General features: G+C 41.8%; 1 protein-coding gene and 1 long non-coding RNA gene across 2 annotated transcripts; one reads left to right on the top strand and one right to left on the bottom strand.

The window, feature by feature from the left end:
• The first annotated feature begins 567 nt into the window (after positions 1-567).
• LOC127350236 (uncharacterized) lies at positions 568-13,552 on the top strand. The gene is made up of 2 exons (XR_007880538.1): positions 568-1,296; positions 10,149-13,552. It is a non-coding gene; the product is annotated as an uncharacterized LOC127350236 (long non-coding RNA).
• Positions 13,553-22,119: 8,567 nt separating this feature from the next.
• On the bottom strand, positions 22,120-24,782 carry s1pr4 (sphingosine-1-phosphate receptor 4). Its single transcript, XM_051376644.1, has 2 exons — positions 24,627-24,782; positions 22,120-23,987 (listed from the first exon to the last, which is right to left on the bottom strand). The coding sequence occupies exons 1-2, from the start codon at positions 24,697-24,699 to the stop codon at positions 22,588-22,590; spliced, it is 1,473 nt and encodes a 490-aa protein (XP_051232604.1). The 5' UTR covers positions 24,700-24,782; the 3' UTR covers positions 22,120-22,587.
• Between the last annotated feature and the right edge of the window lie 763 nt (positions 24,783-25,545).

Genomic DNA, 25,545 nt, shown 5'->3' with positions numbered 1-25,545 from the left:
GGTTAAACGTGTTTTCTGCCCGTTGTTGTTTCACTGACGCTACATACATATCTCCTGCAGTGGCACAGACCATTAGTTCTGTAACAGCGGGTAAACATTTGAGACAATCACAAGGCAAACAGAGAAACACAATCGATGCCTCTCAGCCTCCAGAAATATGATCCTGCACCTGAACTCCCTCAAAGTACCTCGGCACCTCCATGAATGAGGCAAAAGACAGACAGTGTCCCTTTAAGGGGACAACTCACAGAGGAAGAAGAAAAGCTGCAAAGAAGGAAGGAGAGGAGGTGTGTATGTGTACGTGTACATGTCAAACTGATAGACACTTGGGAGAGAGAGAGAGAGAGAGAGAGAGAGAGAGAGAGGGAGATAAGGAGAAAGAGAGACAAAGACAGAGAGACACTACATTGCATTAGGCACTAAGAGCCATTCCTCGCTCGCTAAAGGCTAATGCAATTGCCACAATAAGAGTGTCTCAGCGGAGGCTGTAAAAAAAACTAGAGAGGGGAATGAAAGAGGAGAGGCAGGGTGGGAGGGAGGGAAGAATAGAGGGAGGGATAGAAAGGAGGGAGGAGGGAGGGTAGAAGGAGAACTGGCAGCTCTGCCTCCAGACTCTCATATGGACAGTGGATCTCTGGGGACAACTGGTTGAAAGTCTCTCTCTGTCTCTACTGTTACTCATGGCTGTGTGTGAGTGGCTGAGTGGGTTGGTCCTCTGCTGTGTCTCCAGAGTGATTTATCAGGTTTGCAGGGAGGAGACAGAGGGAGAGAGGGGGAGACAACTCCGGTAGCAGGGCAGGCGGCAGTTACCAGCCTGCTGTCTGGGTGTGTTAACTCCACATCTGACCTCTATGGGAACAGAGCAGCCTCCACTCCTCTCCTCCCCTCCTGGCAGACTGTGGGAACAAGGGGGACCGATCTTCATTTTACCCCCTCTCTCTCTGCCTCTCACTGGGCTGTCGAGCTCTGGGAAGCGGCCCTGGACAGAGCAGGACATGACGAGACAGGACAGCTATGGCAGCAAGACCTCAGCGGGAGACCTGGGCTCTGAGGATTGCACTGCCGACTGATTCTTGGATCTAGAATGGCACAGTTGGCACAGTCAGGCTGTCAGTCAGGCAGCCATGCAGTTGTCTAGTCAGTCATTAGCCAGTCAGATGTTTAGTTAGTCAGCCAGTAAATTGGTCAGCGGGGTCTTCCCCATAGGGTCAACTCTTCCACTTTGTGCATATCCTCATCTGAACTCTGAGGTGACTCAGACTTACCGAGTAGCAAAAAAACGGACCTGTGGGCATGGTGAGTGGCAAACACCCCTCTCTCTTTCTCACATGCTTTTCCAAACACATTTTTTTTCCCTTTTACTGTTTTCCTTATGTGGGTTTAGCGTTCTATGTCCAATTTCTCATTTCTTTTAGTTTTGCTCAGTTGTGTGCCTCTCCCTTTTTTTCCTTTGGCAGCTCAAAGTCTCAAAGACAACGTTAGACTACAGATACGATCAAAGCTTGGGTCTGATGTTATAGAGTTTATGCAGTTGTCATTGGCTAGCTTTGATCTTTTGGTGATGGTACTTGGGAAGACAGCACATCTGTTTGTACGACAAACAAGTAGTTGGTCTTACAGCCATCACTGGCTCACCGAAAGATATTTCAACATGGGCGGTTTAATCTTGTTTATGAGGGTCGAATGAAAAATAAAATCTTTATCTACTCAAGGCTACTTTACAGCGTAACATAGTGGATTTAGTTATGCCAAAATCGATAAAAACCTTATGAAAGTTGAATGAACCTGTATTTGATTTTGATCTCTGTGAAAAGGAAAACAGATAATATTTCACACACACACACACACACACACACACACACACACACACACACACACACACACACACACACCTGCATGACTTTAGGCTGCTGTACCAGCACTTTTTCCCAGCAAACTCATGACTGTGGGGGGTTTTTGTAGAACTCCATAATCTCAACACTGTTTGGAAAAGGAGTTTGATGTGATAAACTAACCCTAAAGTCAAGTGCACAGAACATTTTTAGACAAATAGTTCAAATATTTGAGTATGCTCCAAGGCTTTATCTGGGTCTGCTAAATCACTGGACTTGTTCCCATGTGCTAGAGACATGTGACACAAGGGCAAAGCCAATGCTTTCACGCCAGTTCTATACTTCTGGATGTACAGTGTTTGTATCAAATGCAGCAGTATAAGTGAGAAGATGATGTTACTGTAATAGTAAAGGATTATATACGGCATTTAGTGATATTTTGATATTAATATGAACAAACTATATGCATCTTTAAGCTTTTTTTTTTTTTTTTTTTTGCTGGTTTATGCTCATTTTTCTGTTTCCCCTGTCTGCACATAAACTATATGAATGAGTCTCAATAAAACCCTCTGATAAAAAACTTAGCAGTAATTTACACCGAGCCAGCTCAGACTAGTGTATACCACAATGCGAATGGAAAATGGCATGAGCTGAAGTAAAAGACTGGCTGATTTATCTCGATAACGAGCCAGATAATTCTTTTGCAGGAGTTGGTCAACCAAACCAAAGCTAACATGCACACAATGAACGCAGCAAATGAATCAGTCCCTCCAGGACTTCTCAGACTGATTTCACGGCAGTTTAAAAAAAAAAAAAAAAAATTGCAATGCGTGTTGCAATGGTTTTAGTCTTTTTGTAAAATGAAACTGCAAAAATTGTTAACAAATTCTTCCAGTGAAAATAAAATCAGTAGTTTGGTGATGTATGGATCAACGTTATCTGCGAGTAACTGTTATGATTGGTCAAAAAAAAAGAAAGTCAGATGTTGCAGTGATTGGACTAAATTGCAAAGTCATGCAGAAGTCACAGGGATTGGGTGAATGTAGATTGTTGCGATGCGATCACAATATCGCAACTTCCTGGTGGAACTGATGAGTAATGGACTCACAATTGTCAGGTGAGCAGAAATAAGACTCGAATGGGATGGCCATGTTGCTCTGTATCTGCCAAATGTTTAAGAAGTTAATTATTTGCTATAGCAAATAATTGACATTATATAAATGCTGCATTAAGCTTTTTCGGAAGTCATTCTGCCCCCTAGGGGTCAAATATCATATAATTCAGTTTTAAATCTAAACTCTACTTTGGAATAGGCCAAACACTGCGTACTCAGTTTCTGCGGCAGATGTTGACATGGGCGTTGTCTTGAGAACAATGAACAGATGTTTGTTATTTGGGTTCGGCAGCTAATTTCACTGTCATCGATAAGAATGTATGTGTGTGTGAGCACATGTGGTCTGTGTTCTCCAGCAAGAGGTGCACCTGTGTGAGTCTACAGTAGTTTGTTGTGTGTCTCTGTGTGTGTGTGTGTGTGTGTGTGTGTGTGTGTTGGTGTCCTGTGTGCAGCCACATGGCCTTCTCCTCTCTCATGGTTTCCCTGCACTTTGTGTGTTCACTGGTTCCTCTCAGATCAACTGCAGAGTGTTAAAGTGCGCAGGACAGCATGGTTTCCCTCAGCTCTTTCAGCCCGGCCATGCGTCTACCACAGAGAATTTCTGTCTGAGCCGAGGCAATTACAGCACACATCCAAAGCTATCTTAGCCAGGAACCAAATGAAGGAGCCTTTGATAGGCCCCGACTGATGCATATTTACTTTTTACGACCAACCAAGTAGTAAACAGCTTGCCTTGTTGGCGCTGGAGCAAGTCTTTAAATACAGGCCTGTTCACACACAAACATACATATAAACACACACACACACGCACACACACACACACACAGAGAAAGAGACAAAGACTTTTCAAGAAATCAAGAGAAAGGTATATAGCCATCTCTTCTTCTGCAAATATGCTACAGAAATATTCACGACTAAAGGACACTGCCAGCTCGATTTGTTTGCCAGTCACTGATTTCATAATTGGGTTTGTCGAGCTATGCCTGACTGTTTTTTTTGGTTTTTTTGCGGAGCTGCAGACACAGCAGCAGCAGCAGCAGCAGCAGTAGCCTCCAATTGAAGCCATGTGTGGTGGAAAAACAGGCCTCAGTTTGTGGAGAGATTGCATGCTTGGAGTGGGAGGGAGCCTGCTGGTTACAGAGGTCACAATCCGAACACGCCAACTCCTCTTGGCCTTCTCACACGCCATGCAGACGGATGCGTCTCAATAGTCAGGCAGGAATCCCTCCCAAACCCTCCTTCACTCCCCCTCCTTACCTTGGTCGGAATTAAATAAGACGTATCACCAGATTCTGCTGCACCTTTCACCTGCTGTTTGTGCATTTTTATTTTAAAAAAAAACTTTTATCTGACAAGTTTTGGAATAATGCAGATCAAATAAGGACAAGAAGAAAAGGACTCCTAGTGAGCTTTTGTTCTTATAGGTGGTGTCTGAAACTGCGAGAACGCTGTGTTCAGGGTGTGCCACAAATTTAAAAAAAGCGGTTGGTTTAGTTGAGTCTGGTATGAGACTTTATTAGAGTTCGTTCTGCTAATAGCAGTGCTGGTACGTCCTCAGATGAACCCAGCAGTCTGATGTTGTTGTGTCTGAGTTTATTTCATCCACTGCTACGTCACTTGAGCATACTTTCACTCACATATACTGCCTGTGTATAATCTCTTCCATCTTTTCATACTTTTGCCATCTTTTGTGCGTCACTCTCTCTTTTCTTTTCTCTCTCCGTACTACACCTCCCTCTATTCTCAGGTTCCCTCTGAGAGTCTTTCCCTTCTAGTCAAAATGTTATCAGCCCAGCCATAGCTATTAGCTAATAGCTGCGATAGCTACTACTATCAGATTCAGAGATAGCCTATGCCAGGCTTTAATGCAGCTGTGCCATTTCCCCTCTTGCATTATAATGGATCATGTTCCTGTCAGTGCAGAGGGCCGGATCATTTTTTCACTTCGCCATTGTTCCTATAAGGGGGGAGTCAGTGCCTCTATAAGGATAACATTCAAATGATTAAGCATGAAGTACTTTTTGAATAAAATCTGTTTAGTCTCATATGTCTAAGAAAAGGTTGGTAATGATTGATTCGGCATGAAATTACATCCCCACCAAATTGCATTAACGCTATGCAAAGTGGATTATTGTTAATGGGACATGAGAAAAAGCTGCTGCTTGATGCCTGCTCCCTTCATCAGTCACGTGACGGCTGGTTTATCAGGACTGAGTGAGCTAAATAATGAAGCTCGGCCCCAACAAGCACTGGTAATGACTTTTTAATGCTCATGGGCTCTTTTGTTACTACAGAGGTGTGATTGGTTGAGACAGGGGTCTCGTGTTTTATCTCTCTGATCAATTCCCTGTGTCTGAAACACGAATATAGAATACATCCGCTATTTCTTTTTGATCAGAGGATTTTCTTGAAGCAAACGGGTTCATATGATGTGTCTGTGTTCACATCTGATAGCAAATGTGTTTATAGTTGTCATAATTGTTTAAGCGCAAACTTTCAGTCTTGTCTCGTCACGCATGGTGTCATTTGTACAAATGTGACAGAAGTTGTGTGTAGAATAGAATAGCTAGCTAGCAACGAATGCACCAGCTGTAACGCCACTTCTTTCTGTTATTTCCATCCAGTCACTCACATTTTTCCTCCATCATTCTGAAGCAGATTCATTCAGCCCCCTGGGCTCAAGTTGAAACATTTTCAACTCACACGGTTGTGTCTTTGCGTCCAGAGGCAAAAATCGCACCCACTCATGTCTTTCCACTAACTTTAGATGCAATCGCGCCACTTCTAAAATTCACACAATTAGAGACTCCTGCCTGCTTTCTCACCTCTGCACCTCAACACTCACTGTATGGGAGTGGAGTGGCTGTTGTCTGAGGGGCAGCATGCAGAAGCCTGTCATGCATTTATAGTGAAACAGCTTAGTCAGGGTTATGATCAGAACCCTAGAGAGCACTTTGTCATGTTTTATCTACCACAGGAGCATCCAAGAGGGCATTTTTTTCTCACAGTATGGGGGCATGGGGCGGCAGTCCACCAGTGTGGGAGCGCTTGTTGGATTGTCGTGGCGGATAGTTGCAGAAATTATCGACTGCAGCCCCAGAGACATCAGACAATTATGGCAGGAGTGGGTTTTTAGATGCTGTTTGACAATCTGACAAGTACTTACGATAGTTTGAACCATACCAACCCCTGGAAAGGTGAGGTGGGGCATTCGACATACTGGTTTGGTCTCGTATTTGACAACCTGGGAATGAGACTCAACAATCAACTCTCTTTCACCAGAATCACTGACCCCTTTAAGGCGAGGATATACTTCCAAACAAAAAGTGATTGTCTAAGAATGACATACCTGTCAAGCGACTGAAGTGAATGTTGGATGGTCAGTTTTGGGAAAAGACAGGCGAGGGGAGGGTATTTCAGGCACTGTTGATGATCCTATGAGCACTTTATTACACACTAACGCCTTTAGAGTCTGCTTGAAAGGTTTGACAGTTCGAAGCCGCTCCCTCTGTCTCTAAAACAGCTTCATATTTCTTATTTTAAGAGCTTTGCACACTTTACAGACTAGACAATATGGCAGCCATAAACCAAGGCTTTTCTAATGCAATTATTGCTCTCTTTCTCATACACACACATTTTCACATACTTACATTTCTCCCCGTGTCTTGTTTCTCCCTCTCCCTCTCAACACTTAGTCTGTGTTTTGTGAGAGCAGTGTGACAAATCACAGTGGCACCGATGTGTGAGATGCAGGGTGACGTCAGCGCTGCACGGCTGTGTTCAGATGTGACTCTGAGCCCGCGGTCACCACCACATATATCACAACATCTCCTGTGTAAACACGCTGCCAAATGCCAAGAGCAGAATTATATGAGAAAATTCTTTACAGCAAATGGTGTGGCTTTGGCACCTTTGAAAGAAAACGTATGAAGAGACGGCCATTGCAACACAAAAAGTTTGATATTTTGGGATATTAATGTGTTCATGTTCATGTTACTGTTAATTCTGAGATGTTGAACAGGCGGCCTCTCGGTTTTTAGGTTACCGAATGCCACTTGAGCTCGGTATTATTTCCACTCTCCTTCGGCCTTTTGCCCAACAAGCAGTTCCTCCAGGCTGTGTGAATGAGGTCATTTTGTTCGGCTGAGAGTGCAAACGTTGCACTTTCTAAATGTGGTGACTTGTTCACACCTTCAGCCTCGTGTACAATAATAAGTTCCATCAGGCTGTAAATTATGTTTATTTGGACTCACACACAAACTGTAGGAATGACATTACACTTTCACAAACCACAAACAAATCACCGTGAGGGTCATGTTTTGTTGCCATGGACATATGGAAATCATGCCAAACTAAACACTGAGGAATATCAGTCTTGTCCTGATACATTTTTTTATTTCTCATTCTGCAGTGGATTATTTTAGAGCTGAAACAATTTGTTTATTGACATTAATTCAATTAATCTGCAACTATTTTCATAACCGATTAAAGCAAAAATGCCAAACATTTGCTTCTTCCAGCATCTCAAATAGGAGGATTTGCTGGTTCTTTGTCGTATTTGATAATAAAATAAATAACTCAATACATTTGAATACTCAATGTTTGGCTCTGTGGAATTATAATTGGCATGTATTTCTTTTTTAATTAAAGTTTTATAAGCCAAACAATAAATCAATTCATTGAAAATATAATCTAAAGATTACTTGATGGTCAAAATAATTACTTGTTGCAGTCTGAATTTACTGTAGGTGTGTTTCATTACCTCTGTATACCACCTTGCAATTCACCCTGCTCGCCAAAAACATGTCACATCATCACGCCATTGATTCAAACCTGACAATAATCTCACCAATCAATTATTTCCCATATCGAGCTCACACACCCAGCAAACAAACACTGACTCACAGGGCATGACCACTCCCTTTGATTCCCTCACACTGTCACCATTTTGTTCTTTTCTTTTACACTCCAACTCAAGCATGCAACCGAACAACACACACACACACCAATGTGGACACACATTCAGGCAGTCCCTCATTCCACTTTCCTACAACTGTTCAGTGAAGCACAACTTCACATCTCACAACCTAGACAAACATATTTATTCATGATTCCTGTGCAGGGAGGGGTGGACTGTTAACGCTGGTTGACAGGACAGACATATTTCTCTGTCTGGAAGGATTCTTCACGCCTTTGTTAGGTTGTACAACATGTACTGTGGCTCTGCACATAAACACCAGGCACCCAGTTCCTTTATAAAAATGATGCACAGATGCCATTGAGAGGCTGTCAGTGAACATCGTAATGTTGCAAGTGTAGACAAGAGTAGAGCTTTGACTTCTAAAGACAGGTCTTGTGAATTTTCTTTGTAATTATTATAATTATTTGTAAGATTTCAAAATGCACTGATGATAGTGCTTTCAGATGGGATCTGTACTGCAGCATTGATTACAGACAAATCTCTTAAATCCAGTGGTGTAGTAGTGCCTGGAGAAGTAGGTATAATAATCTTAATCTATGCCTCCCAGTTTTTTTTTAAGCGGCATGCTGACATGTAAGACTACTCTTGCATATTCTCACCCAAAAATGGAGCACTAGAAGTTGCACATTGTCCCTTAAATTCTTCTGCTTGACTTCAGGGAATAGGGATCATTATGAAATTCACATCAGACACAGAAGAGGTGCAGATTTTGCAATTAATTCTGGCCCGCAGACGGGTGAGACAACTACATAATTATGTGTTTTGAGTCAAGTATTCCTTACTCCATCCTCTCATGAAAATTGGACTGAACTATGTCATGCATTTGCTATCCAAAAAAAAAATTGCCTTTCAAAACACTATTGAATGATGCTTTAGAGGGGAATTAGATCTCACTGTCATCTGTTAATCATCGGCGCTATAATAAAATTAGACCAAAAAAAGCACAATTAGTTCATTTTATTGAAATACACATACATTTGCTTCGCGGCAGAGTGATGAGAAGACCAATACCAATTTCATGTTTGTCTCTTAGCTTAGCACAAAGACTGGAAACATGTGAAAAAGCTTGCCTGGCTTTGTCCAAAGGCAACAAAATCCGACTATCATCATTTGCATAAAAAAAGTGTAAAAATTACAATTCACTGTTTTATAGGGGGTTATGTGCTAGCCTGCTGTATTTCTTGGCTTTGAGTAGTTAACCAGAGAGTTCAAACAGAAAAGAAAACAGTTATAAGTAGCATGAGAACATATTTTAATACTTAGCTATTTTAATAGGTTTGAATACATCCTGTTATTCCAAAAAAGAACCCCAACCTGATCTGGATTTCCCTCTTGTAATAGAAAAACTCCAGATGTGGTTCTTCAGTCACTTTGACTCCTAATGCAAGTGTGAGGAGATGCTGTACAATGTATGAAAAGATCAAGTGATGAAGTGATCAAAGAGAGACTGTTGAGACTCAGCCCTAACCTCCTCCTCACCGCTCAACAATCCTGTCATTATTCTTTCCCCACCAGGGTGGGCCGGGAATTTTCCCCTGCAAAACAGCATAAACAACAACAACAAAAGATAATAATACACGGTGACGTTCCAATTTTTCAAGACGGAAGTTGTAAAAAGAGCTTGAGTTTGTTTTTCTATGTCTCCCCTTGTGGACCCACCCAGCAACGTCATGCCATCTACAATGGGAAAACAAATCACACTGAATGCTCTGACCTGAATCCCCCTTGTTTAATGGGAACCAAAACCACAACAGAACCATGTACATTTGTCATAGTTTGCTTATTATTTGCTAAATCAAGACACAGATCCGCTAATGGTGCCTTTTCTCCTCGGGTGACATTTTATAATGGGAGTATTGATAGCCAGGCAGTTTGCGTTGCCCTCGCCATTTCAAACAAGCCCTGTTTTCTTTTTGCTCCTGAGCTGCTTTAAACAAACTGACTAGGTAGCTGGCTCTGCATGTTCCAACTAGACTCCACATCTGCTGCATCCTGCTGATCTGTGCAACAGAGAAAGTCTGCAGAATCATTCTTCACGTCCCACAAATTTAATATTTCTTTTGTACAGATAAGCTGTATCATCTTTCATCCCAGGGTTACAGGAGTGGTGCAAAGTGCGTCGTAGATTATCATCACATCAAGTTCAAGGTCTAAAGTAAAGGTTTTGCTTAGACTCTGATGAGTAATGTACCCTACATCTCTCTTTTCCTCTTTGTTTCAGGTCACAGGTGCTCCACAGCTGCTGTGGACGAAGACATCTGGAGCGCAGGAGGATGTTGGAGAAGATACAGAGGGCAGGAAAGGGCACAGAGGTTTCAGGGTGGATCCAGCCTCTGCCCTCGGCTGTGGTGGGGAGGGTTCCTGGCACCGTGATTTGATGCACAAAGAGAAACAAAAATCACATTGCCAGGGATTTCCACTCTTTCACAGCTCAGCAGGTGACCGCGTTATATTTCCACACTGGGATTCTTTTGTTCTTGGCCGTTCTGTTTGTTCAGTTATGATCTGACACTGGATGTTGCTATGGAGTCAAAGGAATAAATATTGGAGAGGTTAGACAGATATTGTGATCAACTCTCTCAATGGACTTGAAGAAGTCAACTTGTGGTTTCTCACACAGTAAAAAAGTACACGTCTCTTTTAAATACTGTCTAAATGCATTTAAGGCTGCAGTTCAGCTGTCTTCACTGCTCTCCCCTTTCAAATCAGCCAGGAAGTCGATGTAAAGATAGAAGATAGAATGCATTTTTTTGAGGCAGATCACGTTTCGGCTCTTGGATCTTAGATTTATAAACAAGTAGCGATTTTGATCCTCTATTGGCAGAATACTCTGAAACACAATACGAATGAGCCCGGTTGAAGGCGAAGCAAACCTCTACATCATAAGCATTGCTTGGCTTTGAAAGCCGGCACACTTTACCACTGAGCAGTCACGTAAAGGTCTGCGTGAGTCTCTGTTCCCTCGAAAGCCAGCCACCCACTTGCTAAAGGCACAGAGCTTAGCTAATTGGTGAGCATTGATCCCTGCTATGTGTTGTTCACAGTGGCTAAGTTCAGTGCCTGAGGTGAAATAGTTGATTCGACGGAGGGGATTTGTTCCGGTGAATGGAAAGAACTTGATGATCTCGGATATGAAGAAGGGAGGAGGGAGGAGGAGAGTGACGAGAGATTAGGTGGAGAGGGAGAGAGGTGGGAAGACAGAAAAGGCTAAAGGTCCCACGTAGGAACTACGTCGGGTTAAGTGTGTTGCCATGGACTAAATGCAGGTCTTGGTTGTGCAATGGCCAGTCCAGGCATGAGACAATCTGCACCGTTTTTTAAATTGTGCTTGCCTGAAGCAATAACTGCCTTATCTTACCTTGTCTATCTGGCAAGAACCATCATGCATACCAAATATATTTAAAAGCGCTTCAGTGAGACAGTTTGACCCAGGTTTAATGTGGACTTAAAAATGCCACAGGTTGTATTGCGATTTTAGGAATGTGGTTCTAAATGTCAGACCCGTCTGGGCATGCCCAGTTCATGTCCAACTGAGTTTGCTCAGGACTAGTGTGCCAGCGTTTTGGTGCCACACAGCAGCCTGGACTGTGTTGGAGTCTGATAAACCGCTCCTCATAGCTAAGCAACTAGTAAAACAAAGTGTATGAAATAGATTATACTGTGTGTATAATGCACACTACATGCTCATAGCTACAGCATTAGGCGAAGGAGTGTATTATTAACAGCATTAGTCTTTGGAGTCACAAGTTATTTAAAAAAAACCCTCCTGTTCAGAACTAGCTGTGTATTATTTCTTCACTGTGTGTAAGCTAACATTAGCCGCTCTGTCCCGCTCTTTATTAGATTAGTTACACTCCAGCAACCCAAATTAATGTTAGCATTACATTACAGACGCATTGGTTCGTCCTCTTAGTCCTCACCATAAAACCCTTTTCTCTTGTGATATTATAAATAAAATTATGGTGGTTGAAACTACTAACACATTTGTATGCTAAACCGCCAATGTTAAAGCAGAATAATTAAATATTTTATTAAAATATTAGGACTAACTAAGCTAGCATTATGAGATCAATCCCACTTCTCTTTGTCTGTTTTTCTGCCTATTTTATTGATCACCAACTGCTGAGGATGCTGACTGTCTGCCTGACCTCAGTTTTTTAGCACAATATATCTTACTGTGTTAATTTCTGTACTATTGTCTGACAAATTATTAAGACTTTTGAGCTGTAATTCTGCCACTGTTATCGCTGTAAACAGTATGCGTGCCATACAAGCACAGAAAGCTTGACAGGCGTAGCAGCTGCTGGGCTTAGCTAACAGTAAATACACTGCATGTTGCATGTCATATTACACTTTTTGTTGGGATTTTAAAAAAAAATCCTTCTGCATTTGTGTTGTCAAACAGAACGAGGGCTGTGCCCTCCCGTGCCTACTGAACTGGTATCAGTGTTTTACCTGAAAACTGGCTCAGTTCAGCAGGAACAGGAGTGGAGCCCACTAACTAGCAGCATCTATGTCCCGCGTTACCTCATCATCTTCCACTGAACATGCAGCAAGGCGGCCCAGCTTCAACATTTTGCAGCGCTCTCTTGTTTAGTTGACCACACCCACCACAGAGTGGTGTAGGGCATTAGCGTCGAGTCATTGGCCCTGATGAAAATCAAACCCGAGCCCTCCAACCTGTCAGACGATGGCACTGAACCCTGAACTGTATGCAAGGCAGTGCAGCTCCAGTAAGATGACTGTCCCTTTCTTTGCTAAAATATGAATGTTTCATAAGCAGATTTACCATTTTTTGCTTGATAGGTAGGCCCTGGCATCCTGAGCTGTTGTGTGAATATTGTTACATACTGATGCAGTCGATCTTGTTGTTCTGCTCAGCCTTCATGTTTATTTCAGCATTGTTCCTGCAAACACGTCTCTCACTCTTTGCCTATGTCTCTCTCTCTCTTTCTCTTTTTTCGGTCTTTCTGTGCTGTCAAAGGCCAGACTGAGACTGGAGTTCATTGTCAGGTAATCACAGTGAAATGTCTGCTATGCATATATAATTGATGTCACCCAGCAATCCCCATTATCAGTGATTGGGAATGTGTGCAATGCTGCTTCTTCCCCGCTCGCCATTTAACTCGCAGCCAACAAAAAAAAGTGCTTCATCTTGAAGATTTCATACCCACAGGAAAATGGAAGCTCATTAGCAAGCATGATGAATATGCTCTTACCCAGAAACTCTACTGATCCTGGTTGGCAACGTACAATTATATTTCTGTTTCTCTGATTTTTGCGAATTTAAATGTTCCACTCGGACCTTGAGAAGATTACCCGAAGAAAGGTTATTAGGAAATCTGTGTTTTTATCGTGTCAGTGATGTGATATTGACTTCAGGGCATTGTTTCAGCCAAGTGCTACCACAGATAGGTTAGCTATGATTTGCGTAAGCGTTTATTCTAACTGAATGTGGAAGACACCAGTGCATGAAGTGCATTATTATAAATGTCAGTGATTTCCTAACTACTTTTAACCATTTGAAGTATGATTTGTTTTTATGTTACAGGTGCAAACTGTGTTTCATTTCATTACAAATTCAGCCACATTGTAATGTAATAAAGTTCAAATGAACCTGAGAAAGTATTCTAGCATTGTTTTTCATTCACGATAATATCATTCATCCCTAGAAGGGAAACGTGTTGCAGCAGGAAAGAACAAAGGAGACAAAATAAAGAGGTAGTCAAAGAGGTGGGACATTCCGGAAGGTGTAAATGAAAATAAATAAAAAATAATGTGATTAATGATGGGGTTTTGTTAGCTTTGACCCTGATGCTTCAGGAAACAAGCGGTGGAGTAAACTTCCTTTCTGCGTGAATCCACACCTACAGGTTTGTTTCATTTTGAAACTGACGTAGTCTTCAGCCACAACTGATGCTGACTCAAGTGATACCACTTAAGGCGATGTTTTAGACTTTGCCACAAAAGGCTTTATAGAACTTTTTTCACTTTCAGTTCCTTCAGACCTGAAAACAGACTTTGTAAAATTGATGCAGTGCCTTTTAAATGATTAAAATTTTTTTTATGGGTTGAGAAGAAATTCAAATTCTTGTGAATTTGGTGAAATAAACCAATGAAATCCGTTGGATTGTCTGAAAAATGCTAAAAATACTTTTTAGTTCATGAAATGCTGACATTTTGGTGATTCACGGTTCATAGACCTTTATATTCAGGAAATAAGATTTACAGACATTCCTGACAGCTAGTTATTTAAATCCAAATAATAAAAGAGACACTATTCACAGTATTCTGTCTGGTCAAACCTTTCTGTGGGAGATAACTTTGACTCATTGATCTCAGTGTTTCTAAAATCCAGTGCATTGCTTATTGTCAGTGTTTCCAGCAAAAGGTCAGGTTCAACTTTCTATTTGAGTCACACTTGTTACACCCAGTTTCAGACTGCTTGTTTCATACATCAAAATCAAAAGAATGACACTACATATTCTTGAGCACTCATGAAAACAGACACACACATCCACACAGCCAGAGACGGGTACCCAGACCAAAGCCTCCAGCTCTCCTTTTAGTCTCCATAGCAATGTCAATATCCCTTTTATCTTCTGGCCTCAAAGGCTGACCAGATTTCATGATGTGGCTGCTTTATTGAGCCTGATCTGCTTCAGTCGCCCCCTCCGCCATTCAATCAGCATCCGTGCGGTTCTGGCCCATGGCCGTGAGCTTGGCTGCGTAATTTGGTTTAGAGCTGAGCGGGAACATCTGTTCTACAAAGCTTCAGCTCCTTCCATTCCTCAGGCCTCATGGAAAAAACCAAGGCCAGCGGTGGGGCCGCTGCTGCAGTACGGGACCTCCAAACCTGCAAGTCCCAAGATCGAGTCCAAACCCTCTCAAGAATAATCTCGGCGATGAGAGAAGAAGAATGACAGGTCTTTGAAATGCGAGGTCCAAATGTGTGAGGTCATGTAGGATTTATAGTCCGACTGACAGTGAATAAGAATATACTTTATTGATTTCATATGTACAGTAGGAGGTTTAAAACTTTGAGACAAAGTGTTTCATTCAGTTGGATGATTTATTATGTAGTTACAGAGTGTGTACAGTTGTGACATTAATATCTCCAGTGTTTCAGTGTTATTAGCATTATTTAGTCACAGTTGAGGCCACAGTTGAACATATTTTGTGCTTGAGCCAGAATCTATATAAAGCTGGTTTTATGAAACTCTGTATGGAGCTGGTTTCTAAAATCTTATTTGAATATTTTCAAAAATGGTGACATTTAAACACCTGCAAGCCCTGTCAACATTTTGAGAAACATCCTTATTTGCGCTTAAGTTAGATGACAGGACTGATATCACTCTCATATCTATGATGCATGGAAACAAGGTGCCTAAAGCTCATGAAGTAACCTGTTCCTACATCTCGCTTGTTAAATCTGTACAAAAAAAACTAAATGTAAAAATCAGCCTCAGCTGTACTCTGTATGTACCGATAATTAGCAAAGGTTAGCGTGCTAACACACTGAACTAAGAGGGCAAACATCAGCATGTTAACATTGTCATTGTGCGCGTGTTGTCGTGTTAGCATTTAGCTGTTCCTAAATTCAGTCTCAGAGAGCCTCCAACACCTCTGCAGAACCCCTCTTTAAGAAAACACTCATCGTCCCTTAAGAAACCTTTGGAAACTGAAGCCGAATCATCACCCTTGGAACATCTTTCACAACACAATTAGTTAAGTGGTCACAGTGCTCAGCCAAAGCACAGCAAGAATGAGAGAGGGGATTAAGAAAAGAGAGAAAACATGCTCACATAGTATATTCCCAAGGTTGAGAGCAAAGTCACCGCAGATGGCTGACATCCAGCCCTCAAGAGAAAACTTGTGTTGTCTTTGGTAATTGTCTTCCACACTCACAATGGAAGAGGAATGAAAACGCACTTTAGCGTGCTTGTGGCAGTTTTTCATCTAGTTGGACCACGCTATTTATTTATTTTATAATTAACAGTTGATAAGAGAACTTGTGTTGACACACGTCTGCCTCCATCATTTTACTCCTCATAACTTCTGGCCTGCTCTCCTGTGTATCCGCTGTCCCACTATCTAGAATCTGATAAAGAGGAAACAGCTGCGTCCAGAGATGGTGCAGATTTTAAGTGCCCTTCCTCGTCTACACTGGCATCTCCAGAAGAGACTCCTCTGAGCTATTCTTCTGTTAAGATGCAGAGGGAAAAAATGCAGAACGAAGACAACGTGGCAGTGCATTCCCCTTTAATTAAGAAACAACTGAACAGAATTTTTCTTGCCCTCTCATCCTTCCTCATTCCTCTTGAGCTGATCTCTTCCTACTGTGTTTCTTCCATTTAGAGACCAACTATGTGTACAGGGAATAACAGACATATTTAGTATGTGTTTATGCACAACTGTAGAGACATGCATCACCATGAATAAAAAACTAAATAAATCCAGACCCACTAACGCAAGAGAAGAAGAGGACATTGTTCTTCGGCTTCCTCAGACCTGATTCCTCACTCAGGTGCAGTCGATAGAAACAGACACGTGAAGGAGAAAAAGGTTCTTGTATGCTGAATGTTTGTTCGTGTGGACATGCAGTGAGTACGCCCTTCTTGGTCTTTTGTTCTCCCTGTTGCAAGAGCGTGATGTCAGCTGCCCAAAGGAATGGCAAACACATTGATTGATTGGGTATAATTGTAACCACAAAACTGGATATTTGCACAGCCATTATTGATGTCTGACTGTGAAAATGGGACGCTGTAAAGTTGCCAAATAAGCTGGATGTTTTCTCTGGGAGTTTTTCTCAGGGAGCGAGTCCGCCGGGTTAAATAAAGAGAGAGTTTCCTGATGCTGCCAGTTTATGAAATCATGTGTGTGAATGAGAAAGGCCAGATAACGAGTGCCTCACCAAACGGACACCTGGCTATCACTGTCTGCTTCATATCACTGTGGGAACACGTTTACTGTAGATCCATGAGCACACTCATGCACACTTACAATGACACATGGTTAGGTATGCACACATAAAACATAAACACATGCACTTTGCACACATGTTCGCTTAAACACACTCAAACAAAGCTCTCTAGAAAACACTGGACATCTAGAGTCTAGATGTCCAGTATTTTTGTTACATTAAAGTCATTGTTGTGCAGTCATTTTGCAAAAACTTATGTTCCCATTATAGTATCCATTAAACAGTTGGAATTATTTCATAATTAGCTGTTTAAATGAACTGCAAATATTATATTATATGTAAGAAAAACAACCATGTAGTTAAAACCTTCTCCGACTGGACCAGATTCTGACTGATTTTTCCTCCACTTTTACGTGAGCTGTAGAAGAAAACAGAACAAGATATCACAGGCTCTCTCTTTTACAGCTTTCCATTCCCATGTGATCTCCATGTATGCGTGACAACATGTCAGCAAGAGAGGAATGATAATCTATCTGAGTCAATACATTACTGTCATTTTCTTTTTTCTCTACCTCAGCCCATACGTTTTCTGTCAGTGCAGTGAGCTGTGTGTCTAAGCTCTCTGCTTATACACACTATGCTCATACCTTCTCTTTGGCTACTGTGTGGATTGAAGAGTCAAAGAGTGTCCTTCCATTACTGGCCTGTGCACACTAGTAAAGTCATATCTCTGCAGCTGCAAGGTTTTCTCATAATAGACTCAGGTGGTTCGTGATCACTCTTTCCACAATGACTAAACAGCCATCGACACAACGCTGGAAACATTTGTGTCCAAACAAAATACCTTATTGTTTTTTTCAGTGAGTGACCAAGATGCTTAGCCAACAGACTTTTAGTAAAACCGTGTTTAGTCTATTTTTTGATGCATCCTGCAGTCTGAGTTGGGGCTTGGAAGTAGGCTAACACTGGATCTAGTTCTCATGTGATCACTTCTTTCATTTTTCTGAATGCATCATCATGTTGTAAATCCCCAAACAAACTCAGTAGAATCTTTCAAGAGCTGATGCGAGGGGCATTTATGATGAGAGGCTGGGAGAAATGGGTGATTTAATGTCCTGTGTAGCTACTTTGGATCCATCTTACTTTCCATGAATATGGAGACAAAGGAGCTGCATGAGCATTGAAACCAGAATTTGTACATTTAGCCATATTTGGGGCAAGCTTTTGGGAAAAATATAAGCAAGTGGTTGAATCACAGAGAAGTAGATTATGCTGCAGCGGTTTAAGAGAAGTTACTATTGACATTTTGATGTGTATTTTTCCTGCGAGAAACTGGGTCGCTTTATAACTGCCGTAAAAACACATTGACATCCGCCCTGAAAGAGGCTACAAAAAACCCCTTCAAGACTTCATAGGTTGTGTTTGATACTCTGAGGAGGTTTTGGGTGGAGTATACCTTTAAATTGATTGCGTGTCTGTGAGAGATGCCACCTAGACTCTAAGCTGTCAGTTCGGTATTTCAGCAATTAAGAGAGTAAAATCTTATTTTTACTGATGAGAACGATGGCCAAAAATACAAAAAATGTGACCCAGAATATGAAAAACTGGAATTTCCCTTCAATATATGAAACACACTAAGAACTGATTGCAGTTTTTAACAAGTGGAGAACAAAAACATGACTTATCCATGATGATTGATTAGAGAGTTTCTCTTTTTCCAGGCTGTTATGTTACATTTATTTTTTGTGCAGCACATGTCATCAAGGTGTTGCACTGCTGATGGCAACGTATCACACTCTCCCCCGTGGCTTCTCCTTGCCTCACCCGCTGCCTTCCCCTCTCCTCAGACAGTACATCATTAGCTGTCTGCTGAACACCTGGAGGCAAAGCCAGCAAGGTAATTATTGAGGGCATAGCCACGTCTGCACGCTACCATCATTAACCCATCGTACCTCATTTAGAGCGGAGAAAAGGCCTTGTTGTTGTAAGGGGAGAAGGAGAGAGAGACTAGCGTGGATTGGTGATCAGCCCCTGACATGTCAAATATGATATAAGAAATGTCTCTGAGCTAGAGCTAATAAAGCCAGGAATTTGCCTTTGCTTTTTCATCAGGCACTGGACCTGGAGCTGTGCCAGCACCAAGGATGAGAGAGGCTTATCCCCTACTCTTAACCGTAAAGGTGCAGGAATTCATGAGCGGGGGAACTCACACAAACATACACACACAACCAGCAATGACTTGTTTGCTTCCCTAGCCACTAAAAACAGGAAAAGATTTTGAGGAGAGCCGGCCTCAGAAATCCTTACTTCTGAGAAACCTCATAAACAACTGCAGAGACCGGATTTAGAGTGTGCGTATTTATGGGTGTGTTTGTCTATGAGTGTGTGCAAATGCATCTACAGAATGTATGTGTGGGCCTTAAGGTTATGCATTTACATTAACAATAAAGTCTATATGTGCTAGGTTTCAAGCCGCTTCACTGTCATATGCACAGAATGAATAATAAATAAGTGTGTGTGTGTGTGTTTGTCTGTAGAGTTGAATGTGCTCTCCTGTTGTTATGACACTTCACAATCACCTCAGACGCTGCGTGGGCGGCCGTTTCAGGTGAAAGGATGAAAGCAAAGTTCTTCCTTTCTCACCTCAACGCCTCATTTCCTTCTTCTAGTCGTCACTGACGAGCCCGTGCAGCTCACACACGTCATGAACAGGAATGCCTGCATGACAGGCTGCCAGGAAAGTGGAACATCTCCAAAAAGTTATTGATAAGCAAGTGAATTGTATTTAAACTGAGGATCACTTGCCAATTTTTTGTGTTTTATTATTTTAGTTGTTGATATGTTTGCACCAATGGGATCAATCTGAATGTCTGATAAATATATTCTATTGTCCCTGGCTTGCATGAAGTACACCACAGTGTGTGCCACCTATGTTCCAGATTAGCTTATGTTCCACTCTTTTATCGCTGCAGAGTAATTTCTTTGTTGATTGTTTTTAAGAAAGAGATTTTGTCAGAACTGAACACAATTCTAAAACTCACGGGATATTGAGCTGCTTTATCTTTGTTAAAATGACAAAAGCGCTGAAAATGATAGTATACTAGCTAGAGCAGTGTAAATAAGTACTCATTAGACAATGGACAGAAAATCCCAGTATCATGTTTGAGCTTTTAACCCAAAAAAAAGCACTTCCCGGTGAGACTAATGGAACAGAGTCTAGCTTGGAGAGAAAATGGGGCTTCAGCACTCGTCGTCTCCTGGGACACTTTAGAACAATATTCAGCAATTTCTGGCTAAGAAAAGAAGGATTAAGGACATTTTCACCATCTTGCTTAATCTCTTATATTGTCAGCACGGGTCATACACATGAACACACACACACACACACACACACACAGACTCTTATCCGTACATTGCTCTGTCTTGTAATAATGTAATAATAATAAAATCTGTTAACACATTATTTCAATGGTTTTTAAATGGATGTAAGTTTTACGCAATAAAACATGTAGGATTTTAATAGTCACTTAAGTAAAAACAGACTGATGGGACAAAATAGACTCTTCACATGCTATATACCTGGTTTCATTCTTAAAGAGCCTAAAAACACATTTTCTCTATCAGCCTCTTTGGTTTTATATGACTATTTTCAGCCCAGTCCAGAGGTTATTTCAAAAAAAATATTTTACAGTAGAGGTTTCTTTTGAAGTGGGTGGTGGCTTAGTTCGTGATGTCACGCACACCTAAGCACCAATCAGCATTTAGCAACATTTGAATCAGACTGATGACAGTTGGTGGGTTGTTTGATGTTGTTTGATGTTTCCAGGCCACTGTCAAATCGAAACTCCACCACCCTCCAACAAATTAGCTGAGATTTTTTACATTAAAGGCTTAATACGGAGGTGTTTTCTCAATATCATTGCTGATTCACTATTCAATTTTTATTTGTATAGCGCCAATTCATAACAGAAGTTATCTCAGGACACTTTTCAAATAGAGCAGGTCTAGACCAAACTCCTTATAACATTAATTACAGAGACCCAACAGTACCACCATGAGCAAGCACTTGGCGACAAGGGCAAGGAAAAACTGCCTGTTAAAAGGCAGAAACCTAGGACAGATCCTTCGGCTCTAGGTGGGTGGTCGTCTGTCTCGACCAGTTGGGGTGAGAGAGAGAGAGAGAGAGAGAGAGAGAGAGAGAGAAAGAGAGACAGACAGACAGACAGACAGAGAGAGAGAGAGAGAGAGAGAGAGACAGACAGACACAGACAGACAGGTGCACAGCAACAACAGTATTGGTAATGGCAATCTAGCAGGACCATGGCAGGAGGCTCCACCAGGATCGAACAATGTCATGAGTATTTATGGCTATAGAGAAATAGCCCTTTTTAAGATGTAAACGGTAGTTCCTTTAAAATGAGATGTGCGAAATGGGCTACTGCCCAAGTGTGAGAATAGATACTTCATAAAGTAACACATTATACTGAAAGTGAAAACTTTCAAATCTTCAACCTTTAAATGGCACACAGTATTGACTTTTCACAGTTTGTGAGACTGCACCTTCTTCCACCGATCTATTGCAGTGACTGTTTCATGAAATAAAGGAGTGAAACTGCCAAAGAGCAACACTTTGACTGCTGGATTTTATTTAGAGAATATGCTTTTTATACAATATCACGTCAGCTCCAGTATGCAGTAGCAGAAGTACAGTAGCTTCTATAACTACAGGTGCATACTATCTGCTAAACCATATCTATCTACCCTGCCAGACTGTCATAATGAATTTATCAATTAGCCCTGGCTGTGTTTGCCCTTGAGGCTGCAGGCCCAGCTCTCACCTTCTCTGCAGTGAACTTAAATCACTCATCCTGTCAGAAAAGCCAGAAGGGGAGAGCAGCCTAGAAAAGGCCTTTTAAAGGAGTCTGTTAGGTATAAAGAAGAAGATCAGCCTTTAAAAGTGAAAAATATTTCCCCTCATGTACAATCACAAGAGTTTTGCAAAGCCTGCATTAAACTGATGAGTGAACAAAGATCTTGTTTTGGCAGAGATTAATTTTAATGTGGTGCCACATGTAAAATGTAGATGTGGTAAATTTAGAAATATATTGCACACTGAGGTTACTGTAATGAATGTTTTCAGGCTGGGAAAATCTAAAACACTTTGAATCATCTGATCCATCCTCAGTAGGCCAGTCAAAGATTGGATAATGTGTCTCCCTCCAGAGGAAAGAAGAGGCAGTATACTCACTGAAAACAGCATGCACTCGCATTTAAAGCAAAATAAAAACTTTATTTATATTTTTCTCAGTTGTCTGTGTCAACAATAAAACATCAGGCTTACACAAAATGTTACAGTGCAATGCATTACACATATATACATATTTTTTTCCATTCTGCATTTTTATATTTCTTATGTAGATACTTGTTCTTGTATATAATCTGCAATATACATAATTCAAACAAAGTACAGTACAACTACAGATCAATATAGAAATAATGTAAAAGGCATTGAAATGAATATCTGAATGAATGCTTAAAAACGTCCTGCTTTTTGTGATATGATTGCAAACTTAAGGATAAATTCATATTTTCAGCTGGTTTTCTGACAGTATGTAATCATCAGTGCAAGTGCCTTCTGGCGGAGCACTGAACATTCAAACCAAAACTCAGAGGAAACGGTTAGATGTGTATCAGTGCACACAGGTCATGTTTGCCTGGGAGGGGATCACATTGTGGTTTAACCACTTGAAACTGACAGGCAGCTGGTGGTGGAGCTCAGCCTATATTTTTTGGGTGCCCTGCGAGGCTTGTTAGGAGTTGATGGTGGGGAGGCCACACTCAGATTCCTGACCTTATTAAAACTGTTCCTCAGACTGTCTCTCCTGCTCTCGGAGGTGCTGCTGGTGTCCTTGGATGTGAATGTGTCTGGGTGACAGAGGCCAGATCTCACGCAGCAGCAGCACAGCAGCTCAGCGATAGCCTTCCTCATGTCACTGCTGCCCAGGGCGTAGATGATGGGGTTCACGCCAGAGTTGAGGACAGCCAGGGAGATGCAAAAGTCAGCGCTGAAAAGCAGTGCGCATTGGCGGGAGACACAGAAGAAATCCACCAGTAACAGCAGAAACAGGGGCCCCCAGCAGACCATAAAAACCCCAACAATGGTGATCACAGTTTTAAGCAGTTGTAAGGAGCGCTTGCGGCTGCGGTGGGGGCCCAGCTTTGCACTCTTGTGCACGTGGCAGTAGATGGCACTATACAGCACGCCAATAGCCAGGAGGATGAGGAAGAAGATGATGAGAGAGAAAAAGATGTAGGTCTTGGAGTAGAGAGGGAGGAGGGTGGAGCATCCGTCCAGGCTGCACATACAGTTCCAGCCCAGCAAGGGGAGGAAGCCTATCACAAGTGCCAAAACCCAGCAGAGTGCCACCAAGGCGTAGATCCTGTAGTAGCTCTTCCTGGCTGATTTATCTGGCAGTGGCTTCATCATAGCGGTGTAACGCTCCACAGCAATCAGCAACAAACTGAATATGGATGCTGCCAGTGCCACAAACAGCATCCCTTCCCTGAAGAGCCACAGAGCAGGGGTGAGGCGAAACGTCTGGCTGCCAGACAAACAGATGTTGACCACGTAGGCAGCGCCGGTGAGAAGGTCACTGAGTGTGATGTTGGCAATGCAGACGTAGACCCAGCGCTGGCTGTGGCGGATGCGGGAGATAACGGCCACCAGCACCATGAGATTCTCCAGGATGATGAAAATACTGAAGACCAGGAAGACAGCCGTGGCGGCACTGATGTGGCTCTGGGCGTTTGAGATGGTCCTGTTCTGCAGGCGGCCGGTGTGGTTGTAATGCCGCAAGATCACATGGCTGATCCCAGTGTCTGTAGTGGTGTTGTCTGATATGGTGGTGTTGTTGGGGTAACTGGGTAAGTGGTACAAGTGGGGGCACGAGGAGGGGGAAGTGAGGGAGGTGAAGACATTCATAGTGACGGCTGGGCGAGGCGAGATCAAGGTTGTTGGTGGGAACAGGCTGAACTGAGCTGGTATGAGCTGCACGGAAATTAGTGTGGAACTCCTGTGACCAAACAGGCTATCTTCACACTCTAACCACTGGAGCTCTGCCTGCACACAACACACACCTGAGAAGAAAAAAGAAGAAGAAATAAGAACAATTTCAATACGGCATCCGTGTGAAAATGAAATAAAAGTCAACTTGGTCTCAAAATATGTGCTTCCTCATTATGGTGCTTCAGTCAATTTAAAAGGCATAATTTAAATGTCTCCCTTGTGTGACAACACTCCACCTAGCTGTGGTTAACACAGGATGAGAGAGCAGCTGCAGAGGGCATTTAAATCACCACATGGAGGAAATACACACATTGTTTCTTACAAACATTCTGGAAAATAATTTCTTAAAATTGGCAAAAAACTTTAGTTACATTTTTTTCTCCTTTTCCCACTAAACTCTTCAGTGATGTCAATCAAAATCAACTAATCCAAAAAAAAAAAAAAAGAAAACACTTTTTCCCAAGGTTCATATTGTTTTAAATCAAATCTGAGCCAAATACATAATTTTTTCCACATGAAGTACTGCATGCTGCACCCTGAGAGTTAAGTGCAAATTCTAAAAATCTATTTAAAACTCAAAATATTTAACTTTACATTCAAATTGTATCTTATTATAGATTAATAAAAATCCATTGCATTGCATGAAATTAATTAAACAATTAATCATCGCTTTGGAGTGAAGTGAATGCTGTGCAGTGGAGAGTACTTACTCCGGCTGCTGGTGGTGATGCTGAGTGTGTGAGAAGATAGCGTAGTTGCCTCTGACTTTGCAGTACATTTCATGGGGAAGTAGGCTAAATAAGGTTAGGTAGTGACACACACCACACCCAAAAAGCTACACACACACACACACACACACACACACTCTCTCTCACACACACACACACACACACACACACACACACAAACACATTTGATATGCAACAAAGAGATTGCAGTCACTTTTGTTCCATCACCTTGTAAGCAGTCAAAGCAACAGTAATAATTTCACAGTTGCCTACGATTATAAAATTTCCCCATCAAATAAATCAAAATTGTTCACAAAGTCTCTTCTAGCTATTTCGCTAAATCCTTTTTATTCTAACTGATATTTAACAATTCTTTTAACATCACTTTCTGCTGCATAAAGATCATCATGTTTTCCCAGGATATCACACAGATTTTACTACAATAACACATCAAATCCTATTGCTCAAGCTGTCCTATAATGACTTATACGGGAAAGGCTCTTTCAAAACATGTGCCACACTATAAGCCAGTTGTAAAAGTAACATGACTCAATGTTTTTAAGGATATGTGGCAACAATCACTTGCACTTACAAGACGGTACCTTGCGGTATTACAAAAGCTTCAAATTAGCATTTATTTTTCTCAATATTTCTCAGAAAGTACAAGAGAAAAACAGGAACTCCAATCAGATGGAAATGTGCCCCTCCCTGCAAGATAGAGGGTTTCATACATCTCATCGCACAGCTGTGGTTGTTGGTTTGTGTAGACAGGCCACTGACACACTATTCACTTCATACTGTTATTGCCAGCATGCATGGCACACTTGACAAACCTCCAACCATGCACCAGCAGACCGAAGCCACATGCTGTAAGACACTCAGTGGCATTGAGATCACTTTC

This window comes from Dicentrarchus labrax, unplaced genomic scaffold, assembly GCF_905237075.1.
Source record: "Dicentrarchus labrax unplaced genomic scaffold, dlabrax2021, whole genome shotgun sequence".
Lineage (NCBI taxonomy): Eukaryota > Metazoa > Chordata > Actinopteri > Moronidae > Dicentrarchus > Dicentrarchus labrax.
The sequence above is the reverse complement of the archived record's forward strand: the minus strand, read 5'-3'. Positions and strand labels throughout refer to the sequence as shown.

Coding starts and splice junctions, on each gene's coding strand:
- s1pr4 (XM_051376644.1), bottom strand. CDS start 24,699: ATGAAATGTACTGCAAAGTCAGAGGCAACTACGCTATCTTCTCACACA. Junction 23,988..24,626: donor CATCACCACCAGCAGCCGGA/GTAAGTACTCTC, acceptor TTTTCTTCTCAG/GTGTGTGTTGTGTGCAGGCA.